At 44.4% G+C, this 16,741-nt stretch overlaps 1 protein-coding gene across 2 annotated transcripts; it reads left to right on the forward strand.

The window, feature by feature from the left end:
• The first annotated feature begins 200 nt into the window (after positions 1-200).
• Positions 201-16,528, forward strand: UBE2G2 (ubiquitin conjugating enzyme E2 G2). Of its 2 annotated transcripts, none has more exons than XM_032977930.2 (6): positions 201-464; positions 4,301-4,336; positions 10,443-10,488; positions 11,534-11,652; positions 12,151-12,291; positions 13,029-13,178. In XM_032977930.2, exons 1-6 carry the CDS (start codon positions 422-424, stop codon positions 13,145-13,147), a joined length of 504 nt encoding a protein of 167 aa, XP_032833821.1. In that variant the 5' UTR covers positions 201-421; the 3' UTR covers positions 13,148-13,178. The 2 variants fall into 2 exon arrangements, with proteins under 2 accessions (XP_032833821.1, XP_032833822.1); XM_032977931.2 differs by lacking the exon at positions 13,029-13,178 and adding an exon at positions 13,664-16,528 and having other exon boundaries at positions 209-464.
• The last annotated feature ends 213 nt before the right edge of the window (positions 16,529-16,741 follow it).

The following is a 16,741-nucleotide window of genomic DNA, read 5'->3' on the forward strand; positions in this document are numbered from 1 at the left end:
CGTGCGGACGAAGAGCGGTGGACAAACATCGTCCCTCGAGTTCTGGCGTGGCTCTCTCTCTCGTCCAGTGGAGACCCCTTCCGACGGCATCGGCGTGAGTGGGAATTTCAGGGGCTGCGCCTTTACCTCCTCGTCGTCGTTAGCAGGGCGGAAGTGTCGCGGTTTATCGGCGTGGTGGTTCATCGCGGTGCCTCAGCCCCCCCCCCCGCCCCGCACGGCGTCACACTGCGCCCCCCCACCCCACAGCAGCAGCGGCGAGTCGAGGAGCGAGTGGCGCCTTAGGCCAGCCTCGTCGCACGGGTTGCAACGCGAGCATAGCCAAGGGGAAGCACTCCCCCCGCCACCCCCCGCCACACCAGCTGGTTCATTAATCGATAAATCGATCAGTTATCGTCGTGAGCGCGAGTCGGTGTGAGGCGACATGGCGGGCACGGCGCTCAAGAGGCTCATGGCCGAGTACAAGCGTGAGTTGCGTGGACAACACCACTGTCACTAATGATGTCTTAACTCATAAACACACTGGTGTCTACTAAATACACACACATACACTAACCCCACGCAGATACACTCGTAAACACTGCCGATGCGTGAGTTGCGTGGCCAACACCACTGTCACTAATGATGTCTTAACTCATAAACACACTGGTGTCTACTAAATACACACACATACACTAACCCCACGCAGATACACTCGTAAACACTGCCGATGCGTGAGTTGCGTGGCCAACACCACTGTCACTAATGATGTCTTAACTCATAAACACACTGGTGTCTACTAAATACACACATACACTAACCCCACGCAGATACACTCGTAAACACTACCAAGTGCGCACGAGTGAACACCAATAAACATACATTGACAACTGATACGTACTAATAACCATCAATACACACATCAATACACACTAACATCAATACACACTAATAACCATCAATACACACTAATTAACATCAATACACACTAATTAACATCAATACACACTAATAACCATCAATACGCACTGGTAACCATTAATATACACTAACATCAATACACACTAACATCAATACACACTAACATCAATACACACTAACATCAATACACACTAATAACCATCAATATACACTAACATCAATACACACTAATTAACAATGAGACGAATATATATAAAAACGCTGCGTGAATAAACAAAACCAACTTACACGACATTAACACGAATATTCATGAGCACAACTCGGTATAGACTAATATAACAAGCACCACACTAATCTACGTAGGACTAACTTCTACAACATGAACCAGCAAACTATTACAAACAAGTACAGTACACCACGCTGATAACAACACTAACTTGCACAACAACAATGAGTTGAGTTAACGAAGTACGTTCCACGCTCATAAACACAACATGAACAACATAGTAACACGAGCATAAACATCACTACACTAATAAACACAACAACATTACATTATTAAACGCAACGTGTGTAAACAACTGCATGCAGCAATGATAAGCATACGACTAATAAGTAAAACTTTGTACAAATGAAATAACTGCAGTAATGTCCGTTAACTAGCAACAATATTAAACACTTTGTACAAATTAAATAACTGTAGTAATGTCCGTTAACTAACAACAATATTAAACACTAACTTTGTACAAATGAAATAACTGCAGTAATGTACGTTAACTAACAACAATATTAAACACTAACTTTGTACAAATTAAATAACTGCAGTAATCTCCGTTAACCAACAACAATATTAAACGCTAACTTTGTACAAATGAAATAACTGCAGTAATTCATATTCTTAGCTCTTTCGGTAAAGTCACGTTGAAGGGAACCAATAATAAAATATATATTTTATTGTTTCCCTTCAACGTGACTTTACCGAAAGAGCTAAGATTATTAATTACTGCAGTCACGAAAGCTTTAAATCAAAATTTAACTGCAGTAATGCCCGTTAACTAACAACAATATTAAACACAAACTTTGTACAAATGAAATAACTGTAGTAATGTACGTTAACTAACAACAATATTAAACACGCGCTTGTTTGCCCGTCCTAAGACGTGTGTATATTGCAGTAAATCTGAAATATTAAATCGAGAAATTGTTCATCTCATGATTCTAGATTTGAAGCAAGGATCCATACTCTTTGGTTCTATTCGGTAAAGTCACGTAGGTAAAAAAATAAAACAACAAAAATCACGACGTTTCGGCCACAACATAAGCGGCCTTCATCAGGTGAAGGGACCAGGCTGTCTCGAAGACAGCGCCGCAGTGAAACACAGCCACCTTAATCCCTCTCACACAGCTTAAAGGTCGCGGTCAGAGCTTGGCTGTGTTTCACTCCGGCGCTGTCTTCGAGACAGTCTGGTCCCTTCACCTGATGAAGGCCGCTTGTGTTGTGGCCGAAACGTCGTGATTTTTTTACCTACGTGACTTTACCGAATAGAACCAAAGAGTACTCATCTCATGATTATTAATGAGGGGGGGTTGCCCCATGTGGAGTGACGTCACCCGCTCATGATTATTAATGAGGGGGGGTTGCCCCATGTGGAGTGACGTCACCCGCTCATGATTATTAATGAGGGGGGGGGTTGCCCCATGTGGAGTGACGTCACCCGCTCATGATTATTAATGAGGGGGGGTTGCCCAATGTGGAGTGACGTCACCCACTCATGATTATTAATGAGGGGGGGGGTTGCCCCATGTGGAGTGACGTCACCCGCTCATGATTATTAATGAGGGGGGTTGTCCCATGTGGAGTGACATCACCCGCTCATGATTATTAATGAGGGGAGGGGTGCTGCATGTAGAGTGTGCGACCTTGTGCGGCAGTGTAAATTTCCACGCGGACATGAATATTAATGAAGAGGGGGGGGGCCTCTTTTGCAGTGACGCCACGTACAGATGTAGCACTGTGCTGCGTAGATTTTTTTACCGTCACCTGTAAAGAAACGTCATATTTGAAGGGAATTAGACTAATACATTATTTAATTCAGCTAGACCTTGTGCGTTGATAGTGTAAAAAATGCACCCATTCATGAATATTAATGAGGGGGTGGGCCTCATGTGGAGTGACGTCATGCGCGGGACACACTTGGCTCATATTTTTCATTATTACACATTCCTGCGGAGGGAGCTGGTAGGAACGTTGGGTTGCTCGGTCAATGGCCAGGGTCAACGGCGGCACCACGTGGTGTATTTCGCCACAAATATGCCCGACTGTGAGGGCGGGCACAAACCGTCGTGAGTAGGTTAAACGTTGAGTTTTATAAGGGCACCACGGGGTGACCAGCCCCTCCCCACCCAGCCCCACCCCTCCCACCCCCCACCCAGCCCCTCTCCACCCTCCCCACCCAGCCCCTCCCCACTCCACCCCTCCCATTTTTGGTGCACGACGGACGGACACAATAATCCCCTGTGGGCTGGTGGTGTAACCAGGAGGTTCCTACCAGTAACAGCTTTTATTGAACTCACTCTGTCTGTTGTCGTATCCTCAAATCTTGTAACTCAATTTTAACCCACTTCCCAATGTCGTATCGGCTGCAAACTTGGTATACGTATGTCATACTGATGACAATACTATATTCTATCATTAAAAATATTAAAAAAATATTTTTAAACATTATTTTTTATATTTTGTCCACGCTCAACTCACGTTGGCTGTAATTGGCCACGGTCCCTTACGCTGTGGCAAGCTTCGGGGCCACTTCCTGGAGTTGTGGAGTTCTGCCATTACTCGTACGGTACATTTCATTAAAGCGGGTTTTTAAAGTATTTTTAAATATTACTTATTAGTAGTATAGCACTAATACACGTAAGAACACTCATACATGTCACAACATAAAACATTACAAAGTAACAACCAATGAACATGTTAACAAACACGAATTAAGCACGAAATTAACTCACAACTTTAAACATAACATTTACACACAACGTTTAACATATTTAGCGTCACAAATAAACACATGTATACGGTACACATGTATACGGTACCCGTAACATCAGTGGACATATGTTGGCACTGTACATGGCAGATGTAATGATCAATATCAGCACGTGAAGTTTCTTTGAGAGTCGATGATACTGTGTTGCATGATTGTTGATTTCCATGAGAGTCCCAGCCTACTGCTGCACGATGGTGCTGTGTTGCATGATTGTCCATAATAGAGGTTTTTTGGGTTGATATTGATCGCGAAAGCCTACGTGTTTAATTTGCGTGATTGTGTTCGTTTCCATGAGAGTCTCGGTCTACTGCTGCACGATGGTACTGCGTTGCATGATTGTGCTTATTTCCACACAGAGCTCACGCTGAATCCACCGGAGGGCATTGTGGCGGGTGAGTGTCTCTCCTCTTGCTGTGTCACAAAAAGACAGATCCCCTGTCTAGATTTTAACAGACCGTTGGGGCCAAGTGCTTTTAGCCCAGCACCTATGAAATGCCGAAATTGCACATGAGGGGGTAGGTGACCAGCCTTTGTCTCTCAAGTGCTGGTGTTTACACACGGCACCAGGTACTTTATTCAGGCCTCGGTGAAGTTCATGACCAGTTTATATATTTTACACTGTTATTGGTCGTGAGCGGTAATCGAACGTGGGTCACCTGGTTTGTAGTAGGGCTGAACGATTAATCAATTTCAAATCGAAATCGCAATTTGAAACGACGCGATTAGCAAATCGCAAAGGCTGCGATTTGAAAAGTCCTATTACTTTATTATTGGAATTTTATTTTTTATTATAGCTTTATTTATTTAACTTAACAATTGTTCTACATGTGATTGTTTTATTTCAATTAAAACATTTTAATAAATACATGTTGGAAGCAATTAAAATATTTTAAGTTCTCATCCTTGCATTAGAATATATAGAGCAGTTCACATTTTGATGGTATCATGTGGTAATGCTCCATCACATGTTTTAAATCTATTACACAGTGAATATTGAACTGAAGCTTGACTTGAAAAAATGTATCACAAATCAAATCGCAATCTCAATATCTGTCAGAAAAATCGCAATTATATATTTTCCCCAAATGGTTCAGCCCTAGTTTGTAGCACAGTACGCTGCTGCTGTGTCGTACACAGTGGTGGCGTGTGCGAGTTTCCAATAATTTACCCGAACACTTCCATTGAATCACGGTACAAAATGATCCTATTATACCCCATTAAATATAAGTGGAGAATTTATACGGATTTATTTTATATTTTATTTCATTTCAAAGCCTTTACTCGTCTCCTAGCAATGTGATGTAAATTATAATTATCTAACCTATAAAAGGCATTTTTTTGTCTGTTCGTCTGTCCGTCTGTCTGCGTACGCTCGCTTGCGGGGGATTTGGCTCTCGGACCGTGGGGTTCGCGTAGAAAAAAAATTGCCGGGCGGCACGCCCCGGGCTCCGCGGTGGGAATAGGCTATTTCGTTTTCCCATCCCTAAACTTTAAAGTGGTTAAAATCGCGTTTTGGTGCGATTTTATTTATTTATTTTCTTTTGCCGACCGGCTCGCTGCTGCGCATGCGCGAAACGCCGACACGAGTTGTTGCCCCTGGCAACGCACAGACGCCATCGCTGCAGGGTGGACGCCATTTCTCATTCAAAATGCCAAAAATTTACACGCAACGCTGAGGTAAATTCATCCAAGTGTCACGTCCTCTTCTCTCCTCCTCCAACCCAATGTGTGCACTTACTATTATAGGGTCGGTAGATACTAATATTAAAGCGATTAAATAGGATTATTGTAGCGTGGGGGGGGGGGGGTAGCGGCCCAGCCCACAGCCTCGGCTGGCCGGGCAATCTAGGCGAGGCGGGGGCTCTGCTACAGAGTCGATATATAATGCTACTAGCGGGAAAATATATTTTTTTAAAAGTCTGAAAACCTAAAAACGTAACATACAAATCAAAAGATAACGCATTAATTTAAAATAAAATAAAACCCGAGCGCGCCAAGAATCGATTATTTAAATCGCGCAAAGGAATCGAAGGTTGTAGGTTACTTTAGAATCGTCTTGAAGCGACGACGCGCTACAGAAACATCCTGGATAAACCAGCAAATCTTTTTAAAAAAACGTATTACAACGCTGTGCTCAAATCCCAGTGTGATGCAAGTCGAACAATAACAACCATAAGATAGATTAACCATATGTTTTCTAAATCACCAAAATAAAGCTTCAAAAACAATGTAACAACTAATCATAGGAACTGTGATTCTCATTTATCGCTCAACGATATAAATAGCATGTACGACCAAACTAGCAGCCATAGCTGGCAGCATGACACTCCCAGTGTATGATGTGTGAGTGAGTCAGTGGTAGTGTGAGTGAGTGTATGATGTGTGAGTGAGTCAGTGGTAGTGTGAGTGAGTGTATGATGTGTGAGTGAGTCAGTGGTAGTGTGAGTGAGTGTATGATGTGTGAGTGAGTCAGTGGTAGTGTGAGTGAGTGTATGATGTGTGAGTGAGTCAGTGGTAGTGTGAGTGAGTGTATGATGTGTGAGTGAGTCAGTGGTAGTGTGAGTGAGTGTATGATGTGTGAGTGAGTCAGTGGTAGTGTGAGTGAGTGTATGATGTGTGAGTGAGTCAGTGGTAGTGTGAGTGAGTGTATGATGTGTGAGTGAGTCAGTGGTAGTGTGAGTGAGTGTATGATGTGTGAGTGAGTCAGTGGTAGTGTGAGTGAGTGTATGATATGTGAGTGAGTCAGTGGTAGTGTGAGTGTGTGATGTGTGAGTCAGCGTATGATGAGTGAGTCAGTGTATGATGAGGGAATTAGTGTATGATGAGGAAATTAGTGTATGATTAGTAAAAGGGTCGGTGGTTGTGTGAGTGTATGATAATATAAGTTGGTTGCATGTCGGCAAGTATGCTAAACATTTCGAACAGACACACATTCATAAATTTCCCTTTCATATATAAGATAGAGTCAGCATGTACTACTGTAGTGAAAGCTGTAATCATAGCAGGAACCACCATAGTCGGTATGCACTGCTGTAGTCATAGCAGGATACCACCACAGTCAGCATGCAATGCTGTAGTCATAGCAGGATACCACCACAGTCAGCATGCAATGCTGTAGTCATAGCAGGATACCACCATGATCAGCATGCAATGCTGTAGTCATAGCAGGATACCACCACGGTCAGTATGCAATGCTGTAGTCATAGCAGGATACCACCACAGTCAGTATGCACTGCTGTAGTCATAGCAGGAAACCACCACAGTCAGCATGCAATGCTGTAGTGAAAGCAGGATACTACCACAGTCAGCATGCAATGCTATAGTTATAGCAGGTACCACCACAGTCAGCATGCAATGCTGTAGTCATAGCAGGAACTATCAGAGTCAGTATGCACTGCTGTAGTTAAAGCAGGTCCCACCACAGTCAGTGTGCACTGCTGTAGTCATTGCAGGTCCCACCAAAAGTAGGTATGCACTGCTGTAATCATAGCAGGTATCACCACAGTCGTATGTACTTCTGTAATAGCAGGTATCACCACCACAATATGTACTGCTGTAGTCATAGCAGGAACTCTCAGAGTCAGTATGCACTGCTGTAATAGCAGGTACCACCAGTCAGTATGCACAGCTGTAGTCATATGATACCACCACAGTCAGTATGCACTGCTGTAATGATAGCACCTACCACCACAGTACGCACTGCTGTAGTGAAAGCATGTTCCACCACAGTATCCACTGCTGTAATCATAGCAGGTATCACCACAGTCAGTATGCACTGCTGTAATAGCAGGTACCACCACAATCAGTATGCACTGCTGTAGTGTTAGCAGGTACCACCACAGTAAGTATGCACTGGTCTAGGGAAAGCATGTCCCACCAAAAGTAGGTATTCACTGCTGTAGTGATAGCAGGTACCACCACAGTCAGTATGCACTGGTCTAGGGAAAGCATGTCCCACCAAAAGTAGGTATTCACTGCTGTAGTGATAGCAGGTACCACCACAGTCAGTATACACTGGTCTAGGGAAAGCATGTCCCACCAAAAGTAGGTATGCACTGCTGTAGTCATAGCAGGTACAACCACAGTCAGTATGCACTGCTGTAATCATAGCAGGTACCACCACAGTCAGTATGCACTGCTGTAGTCATAGCAGATACTGCTATTCAGTTGGTAGATCATGCTATATAGAGTTAGTAGATACTGAAACAGTCAATATATACCACTATGGTCAGTAAATACTACTACAGTCAGCAAATACGACTACACAGTCAGTAGATACTACAACGGTCAGTAGCTACTGCTATAGAGTCAGTAGATACTGCTATACAATCAGTAGATACTGTTATAGAGTTAGTAGTTACTACTATAGTCAGTGGATACTACTATAGAGTCAGCAGATACTACTATAGAGTTAGTTGTTACTACTATAGAGTCGGTAGATACTACTGTAGGGCCAGTAGATACTACTACGGTCAGTCGTTACTACAGTCACTAAATACTACTGTACAGTCAATAGCTACTACTGGCTCAGTAGATACTGTACAGTCAGTAGATACAACTACAGAGTCAATAGGTACTACTTCCTCTGTTGTATAGGGTGTGTAGGTATATATACCTACGTGGGGGTAATGATAGTTTTTGAGCAGGGGGGGGGGTCGACAATTTTCAGAAACCTTTTAGATCAACTATTTACCCCACACTTTCTATAACTTTTTGGACTTGTGCAAGCCTCTTATAATTTTGTTGGTGGAGAAATGGACAAACGGCCCAACGGGCTTTCACAATACCTTAGTATCTGTGTATGTATATGTAAGGTTTTTAAGAAAGGTTTTGAAATATATTTTTCACCCGGGCAATGAGAGTGACTGATGAGAAATATAATTATTTTATTTGAAAGTCTCGAGACATCTCCCACCAATCTCAACACACTTATTAAATAGTTTGTAAGATATGCGAGCCATCCCTTCACAACATTCAATCCGCTTTAAGGTCATTAGATATCCGTGGTGTATGGAGGAAGAGCAAAACTACACAAACTCTAACCTGAAGCCTTCTTGTGGCGAGCAGATCTCAACATTGGCATTTAGCTCTGATCAAATTTCCGTGGTACACAATAATACAATAAAGGGGTATCTATGAATGGATCACCCTATGTTTTTTCTTCAGGGCCATGTAACAGCCCAATGAGTCACGGTGTTGTCTATTTTACAATACGGGAATGTACACATCGCCTTCGAACAAAATGTCCCATTCAGTACATTTCAATCAGCTCACGTGCAAGCTGCTTGATGGAGTATTATATTGCAGCATCGTGAGACATGGCAGTGGCTTCGCTAGACCTTAATCCAGCAGTGGATTGGCCACGGCTGCTGATGATGTTGATGAAATTGTCCATAAGTTCCACAATGCTGTAGTATATGATGTCTATACCTCTACAACATTGGCACACGTTATAAACAAGCCAGGTTTCGGGCGGCGTGCATATTATGGTAATTTAACTTATTTAATGAAACCGCATCGCATGATTATTAACTTTTGGTGTTCCTTGACCTGGATTAAAGGTCATAGATTTTACAAAGCTTGTCATTAATACCGTCGGTGCCAGACCCTGGGGTTCAGAGTGAGCTCTGACTGGACTTTGTACAAGGATCATTGCTCAAGTGTTTACATGGACAGCCTGCTCTTGCATTGCCATGTTGTTTGTGATCTTAATCCGGAAATCCATGCGGATTCAAAGATGAGGGAGAATCTTAAATACCATGACCCTCACAGACTGAATTATTTCATCCCAAAAATATTCTAAATAAGAGCAGTTCTGAATTAACAGTTTAAAAATGTACTGTTTCTGTAGAATAATAAAAGTAGATGGCATGTCATAAACGTGGTGACATTTAATTTAGATAAGAAATGCAAATGGTTAACTGTCAAAGGGTGTGATGTGTTTTTATGATTATATTGTTTTGGGACTTGAAATATAATTAATTTTGAAATAATGCATTTAACTCAAGTAGGATGTCGTGAGATCCATCGGTACACATCCAGACCTTACCTGATAAGGACCCGATCTGAATGTTTAAAAGAAAATAGATTTTGCTTAGCGCAGAAGCTACACATAAACACACAACATGATCACAAATGGATACTTTATTTTTCAGTTTCCGAAAGAAGAAAATTACTCAATGCAAGTTTCACGTAGGTATACATTCGTTTAGTCACTCCACTGCTGGATGAGGGCCTCCTTACACAGTGTGGGAGTTATTTGACCATACTTCACACTGGCCAGTGCAGGTTGGTGAAGGCGGGGAGCGTGGTGTTATATAGACGTACGTTACGGCAATGGATTTTGCTGCTGCTCCCCACGTCACCCCACAGTCTAAAATACCCATCCAAGCACGAGGCTCAACTCTGCTTAGTTTCCAGAGATCTGATGAGGTAGGGTGCATTCCGGGTGATTTGGTAAAAATGACAAATCATGTTGTGTTTGATTCTCGTTTGTAGGACCGGTGGATGAAGAGAACTTCTTCGAATGGGAAGCTCTCATTATGTGAGTACGACAGGCAGTGTTGCAACTTGAGACTCGAGCCACACATTGATGCAACCCAAAACACTCGTAATCCGTAGCTGGTAGATTCACACCAGGGCTCTGGGTTCCGGGCTGTCCAGTAATAAACCTGAAGCTTCGATTAATGGGAGAAACACTTTCAAGTGTTCAGCGTGCCGCCTCGGCATTCTAGTGATATTACTCCAGCTTTGTCTGCGGCTTATGGGTTAGAGCTCTGAGCTAGTACCATTGAAATCCTGGGTTCATATCTGGATTTCAGCTATTCAAGTTGATGGTCCCAGCCTGGTCACCATTAACTCTGGTTTTTCATTTAATTTGGTAAAATTCCATCACCTGAGAATTGACTATTAGTTTGACCGTCACGCGACAAACATTTTCCCAATGACCAAACCCAAAAGTAACTATTTATTCATCCTAGATTTGAAGCTTTCGTGACTGCAAGGATCCATACTCTTTGGTTCTATTCGGTAAAGTCACGTAGGTAAAAAAATAAAACAAAAATCACAACGTTTCGGCCACAACACAAGCGGCCTTCATCAGGTGAAGGGACCAGCCTGTCTCGAAGACTGCGCTGGAGTGAAACAGAGCCAAGCTCAGACTACGACCTTTAAGCTGAGCTTGACTCTGTTTCACTACAGCGCAGTCTTCGAGACAGGCTGGTCCCTTCACCTGATGAAGGCCGCTTGTGTTGTGGCCGAAACGTCGTGATTTTTGTTGTTTTATTTTTTTACCTACGTGACTTTACCGAATAGAACCAAAGAGTATTTATTAATCATAATATTGGACGTGAAAATCTACGTATTAACATTTCCATCCTCGGCAGAAATGGAAAGAGCTACATGAGTGAACCGCTGCGGTGGCATGCAAGAAGATCTCTCTCTTGTCCTCATGAACGCAGCTGGAATTGCACGTTGGACGTGTACAGCCTGCGCTCTTGTCCGCGAGTTAAAGAGCTACTTGTGCTTGCCTCGAGTCATCCCGCGAGTGGTGTTTGTGCCGAACGTTAAGAGCAACCATTCATGTGCAGGGGCCCCGAGGGCACGTGCTTTGAGGGCGGAGTGTTCCCCGCCGTGCTCACCTTCCCTCCCGACTACCCGCTCAGCCCACCCAAGATGCGCTTCACCTGCGAGATGTTCCACCCCAACAGTGAGCCTCCTCTCTCTGTTCCATACGCACGCGACGCCTGTATCCACGTGGCACACAAACACACGTGTCACCTGGTGTAAGAAATTAAACGAGGCCTCCCGCTCCAATTCCCCCCCCCCCCCCAACATCATAAGCCCAGGGCCTTGGTTCCTCCGGTCCGTGGTCCCCGGTGCAGTTTCACGGCCTACACACTCAATAGCTACGCCACTGACGCTAATGATGCACGTATCAAATAATGCAGCTACTCTGGTTACTGTACTGTAATATAAATTTTCCACTTGCACATCGAAACCAAGCCAACATGGCGCTACCACAGTACAGGTGGGTTTTCCATTGGCATTTTACCATTGCGTATGACGTCAGCGGTACAGCTTGTTGTTAGGCTTCCTAACCCATGCTGGGCTGGCTCAGATGTGCCAGTGGAGGACAAGCGAAATGTTGGCGGGGTTAGCCATGTCGCGTGTTCATCGTTGCTCTGCGGTCTCCGCGTGTCCCCAGTTTACCCAGACGGGCGAGTGTGCATCTCCATCCTGCATGCGCCGGGCGACGACCCCATGGGCTACGAGAGCAGCGCCGAGCGCTGGAGCCCCGTGCAGAGCGTGGAGAAGATCCTGCTGTCCGTCGTCAGCATGCTCGCCGGTACACGACACACGAACCTCCCTCCGCGCGGGGGCCCCTGCTCTCCGGGTCAGGCGACGAGCGTGCGTATGCTCACAGGGGGGGGCCCCGCGCTTAGATCGCGTTCGAACAACGTGCGGCCGGTGCGGCCGTTTCCTTTACGATAGGAAAATGAAAGAAGTCGCCGAGTTGTGAATGTGGTGAAGTGCGATCTGTCCGTCACATGTAACCCACCGCTGCCCATTGCACCGGACGTACGATCGGAATACGTCAAGCAACTCCTGAGGCCTTCGAATTGATTATCAAGCTCGGCACACGGCTATATCGTCCATCAGTGGATCTTCGATTGCCACACGAGGGACTCAGCGATTCATAAATACGACCGTATACTCCAGATTATAAGATGCTCCAGAAAGTAATATCAGCCCCAGACTTGTGCCCAGTGTCATTAAAAGTTATACAAATGTGGCCACACACAAACACACAGATACCGGATTACAAAACACAGCGACCGACTTTTGGTTTAAGATACCGGGGAAGGAGTTTATCTTAGGAAGAAACATACAAATGCATAACAAAAATGTACATGTTTCTGCATGTTTTAAACTTGTGGTTTTCTGGCCTGCGCTTATTCCATCATAATGGGATTTTGTCATCATTCACATATTTGATTAATCCAAAGTATACGGAAATGAAAAGTAATATTACATGTGTTCTCAAAACAATGCGAGCTGATGGCACACCTTTTCCCCCTTCAGGTTTTTCCTTAAGAAATGCCACATTCATCCAGCAGGGGTCAGCCTATCCACAAGACAACCACTTGCGTGACTTTCCTTCTTGTATATCACGTGATATTAAAAGTTCACTGAACAATTGAAGAATAAAAATCCTTATTGAGACTGGAGAAATCCGATGAGCTATGAATATCTTTTTCACAGATGTCCAGTAGGGGCGGGTCAGCATAAGATCATTGTTGGGATTGACACAACTGGAAAACACATCGGAGTATGTATTCATAGGGCAGGCGTGCACAGCTTACACATGAATGAAGGCCTGCAAGTTTCATGTGTTTACATGTGATGTGTTCACATCACCGTTGCAGCCACTGACAGCTTGCTACATTAACCAACATTCTTAAAAATATATATATTATTTAATCGCAATGTGGAGTCACAACAATTCATGGTTACCGGCTGCTGATAACTACCAATGTTGGGTTAGTAGCGGCATGCTGCGCATATCATCGGGGCATCTTCACCCACGCACAACCGACCAGCGTGGTGACGGCTCAAGGGACGGAGAGATCACGGCTGATGCCGATGCTAGCTTGAGTAAAGCTATGCGGGACTGATGACGATTTCTTGTTTTTTTTTTTATCGGGACGCGATGGCAGAACCCAACGACGAGAGCGGAGCGAACGTCGACGCATCCAAGATGTGGCGCGAGGATCGCGAGCAGTTCTACCGCATCGCTCACCAGACTGTGCGCAAATCACTCGGCCTGTAGATCATCGGCACCTGGAGCTTGAGAGTTTTATTTAAAAAATAAAAAAGAATAATACTACATGCTATAGAACAGAGCGTCCTCGGAATACCAGGTTCACTCACGGGTGGTTCGTCCGTTTTTCTTATCAATTAGCCCGCTATTTTCTATTTTTAGTTCACGTACAGCTTGTGGCGGTACTGGTAAGAGTGCAGCGCTGCAATTGCTCCCTCGCGTCACTCCTGGCAGAAGGGCCTCCACTGAAGGAGTTCTAAAGGGGTTCTAGGGAGCCCCTTGAGAAAATGTGGCTTATTCATCCACAAACAGCTTGTAATGTTTATGTTACTTGTTAAATTGTAAAAAAAAAGGTAAAAAAAAAACACTGCGGACTCCACCGAAACTGACAAGTCAATTCTGGAACGCGCAGTGCAATGCTGCGGTCGTCACCGTGCTGTACGGTACCAAACCGCAATTGCCTGGCGTGCGATGTTTCCACGCTGCGTGGAGACGCAGCGAATGAGCAGTCGGTTCTATGCTTTGCACAATATTCGGGTGTTGAGCTTCCAGAGTGCCAGCTTCCATTCTCCAATTTTATTTCCATTTTAGGGGTCATTCTGAGAAAAGCATCATATATACCGGACTCTGCATATCCACTCGCAATATTTCGAGGACACTATCTCCACGAGTCAGAGGATTATTGCCTTTGCCACAACACTGACCCAGTGATTATATTCCACCAAAGTTTGGTAGCCACCAGAGATGGCACCAGATAATTCAAATACAGCATTGGTAATCTGTGGATCTGGCCAACAATGACCGCACAAATATGATAGTTTTGGTTCACATGTAATTTGACTTTGGTCAACTCTGATTGCTTAGATTTGGTTTATTTAATACAGGGAAAACGAATGATAACTTTGCACAGCTAGAACATAGGCTGAATGATATTAGAATATATATACGCTCCCATTGGGATAGTAAGAGAATGCTTAGGATGTCACTTCTGGCTTACTTGCAAATGCCATTTGTCATTGAGGTGTTTGTAGTACGTATGGAAAAATGCATCGCCGTGCATGGAAGCGATGACAATTCTAACAGTGAAAAATGAAAGACAAAAAAATGTATATAATTTATGATCGGTGAGAGTGCGGTTTGTCTCGCCGCTCTATCGAGCGTGAAGACAACGGCCACCTCCATTCGTGGTGCCGAGCCAATGGTGGAATTATTCGTGAACGCATGGCCAATATTGCGATGGCTCCTTTTACCCTCGGTGCGAATGAGCGAGCACAATTGAGCCAGCGCCGCATGGAAGCCTGGGTTCAAATCCAGGCAGTCCCTCGGAAATCAAAGCAAATCCCGAAAGTTGTGGATGATTCGCTCGGTTTTCAATCATCACAACGATCAGAACCCTCTATTAGCAGCAGGCGAATGACCATCCAACACAAGTCTCTTGCAGGACAGACCCAGGAAAATCAACGTACCGTCTTGCACAAAAAAATATGAAGTAACTAAGTATAAGTTGATGATTCGACTCTTTATATTGAGCAGTACAAACCTGAGCAAGCGGAGTTCCGTGTAATTCGTGCACGCCGTGATCGGTGGAGGAACAGTTCACGAGTGCGCTCTTAGCACAGAAACCCACAACACAAGACGTGACGCTATTGAACATGCACTGTAGGTCCAAGTGGACTTTTAATTCTTCACATTTTCCAGGAGGCTGGTGGTAGACTGGGATAGGCACGTGACTGTTGTAACCACAGTCATAGCAAAGGGTATACTGGATGTGGTGTGCTCGGTGAGGAAGTATTTATCCAGGTTGCCGACCCAGGCATACCCGGCTGACCCTGGATTTAACGATTTAACCCCTGTACATTTCAGTGACTTGTCAATTATCCACAGGTTTCCTAAATAATGTAATATCCTGTCGGTCTACTGCTGTATGAAGGCCACCCCACGCTGTGCAACTCATGTGGGTTATTTCACCGTACTTCATGCTGGTAAATGCGGGCTGGTGAAGGGAGGGTATGGGGTAAGTTCAGGGCTGCTGCAGATATCACCTTAGCCTTCACCTGTTCATAGTGCAGTGTGTTAACCACTGTGCTGCCACCCCACCTACATATAAATATATTAGTACATGAAAAAAAGTATCACTGCCTTGTTCAGAAATGATCAATTCTTACACCCGATTGTGTACATTAATCAATATATTTTTTATCAAATGATCAGTCCATGCGGTGAATACATTGAGCTGGGCCCTGATTATGTAACTTAATCGATCACAACATTTACTCCACCAAATCGGATCGCACAAAAAAAAGAAAGTATCATCTCTTCCCACGTGTGCCGCTGGACGGGAGGTAACGAGTCGAGTTTAGCGACATCGTTGACTGCGTCACGCTGGGCGTGGCTTATACTGCGGGGGTTTCCCACCTTCGGAAGGAAGCATGTGAAAAGTTACCATTTCCAAAGTTTCCCAAGTAATTGACCACTTAAATAAGGAGTAGATTGCAAATTTTAGTCCATTAATCAACTTAATTGACCAATCGCCGCGGTTCCAAATGCATGAACAGCCCCATTGGGTCACGCGCAGTCTTCGGCGCACGAGGCAGCAATGGATTTTTGGGGCTTCCAACCTGAAACATTGATCCAGTATTGCCTCAAGAGGACGTTTACCATTTTAAAAAGTTTGCTCGTTAAAAAGATATATTTTGATTGCTTTGTGGAGACATGCACATTTCTTTACCAAAAATGGTCAATAAACTCGCTCACGAATATGTCCTCCCTCGTCGCCTGTATTGCATTGTACACGTGGCCCTTTTGCCACTACTGCTGGATGAGGGCCATACCGTGGGGGTTATTTCATCATACTTCACTACGCTGGTCAGTGAAGACGAGGAGCCACATACGTGCAAGCACAGAAGTGGGGTACAACAACGGATTTTGTTGCACTGCCATCTGCTGCCCACCACAGCCTCGCAAACCCAATAAC

Source organism: Petromyzon marinus, chromosome 64 (assembly GCF_048934315.1).
Source record: "Petromyzon marinus isolate PM22_M1 ecotype Great Lakes invasive population chromosome 64, UKy_Petmar_22M1.pri1.0, whole genome shotgun sequence".
Lineage (NCBI taxonomy): Eukaryota > Metazoa > Chordata > Hyperoartia > Petromyzontiformes > Petromyzontidae > Petromyzon > Petromyzon marinus.

Bases quoted from the DNA above. Each gene is read 5' to 3' on its own strand.
- UBE2G2 (XM_032977930.2), top strand. From the start codon at position 422: ATGGCGGGCACGGCGCTCAAGAGGCTCATGGCCGAGTACAAGC. The intron at 11,653-12,150 runs GTGAGCCTCCTC...GCGTGTCCCCAG, and splicing joins CGAGATGTTCCACCCCAACA to TTTACCCAGACGGGCGAGTG. The intron at 12,292-13,028 runs GTACACGACACA...TTCCCCCTTCAG, and splicing joins CGTCGTCAGCATGCTCGCCG to GTTTTTCCTTAAGAAATGCC.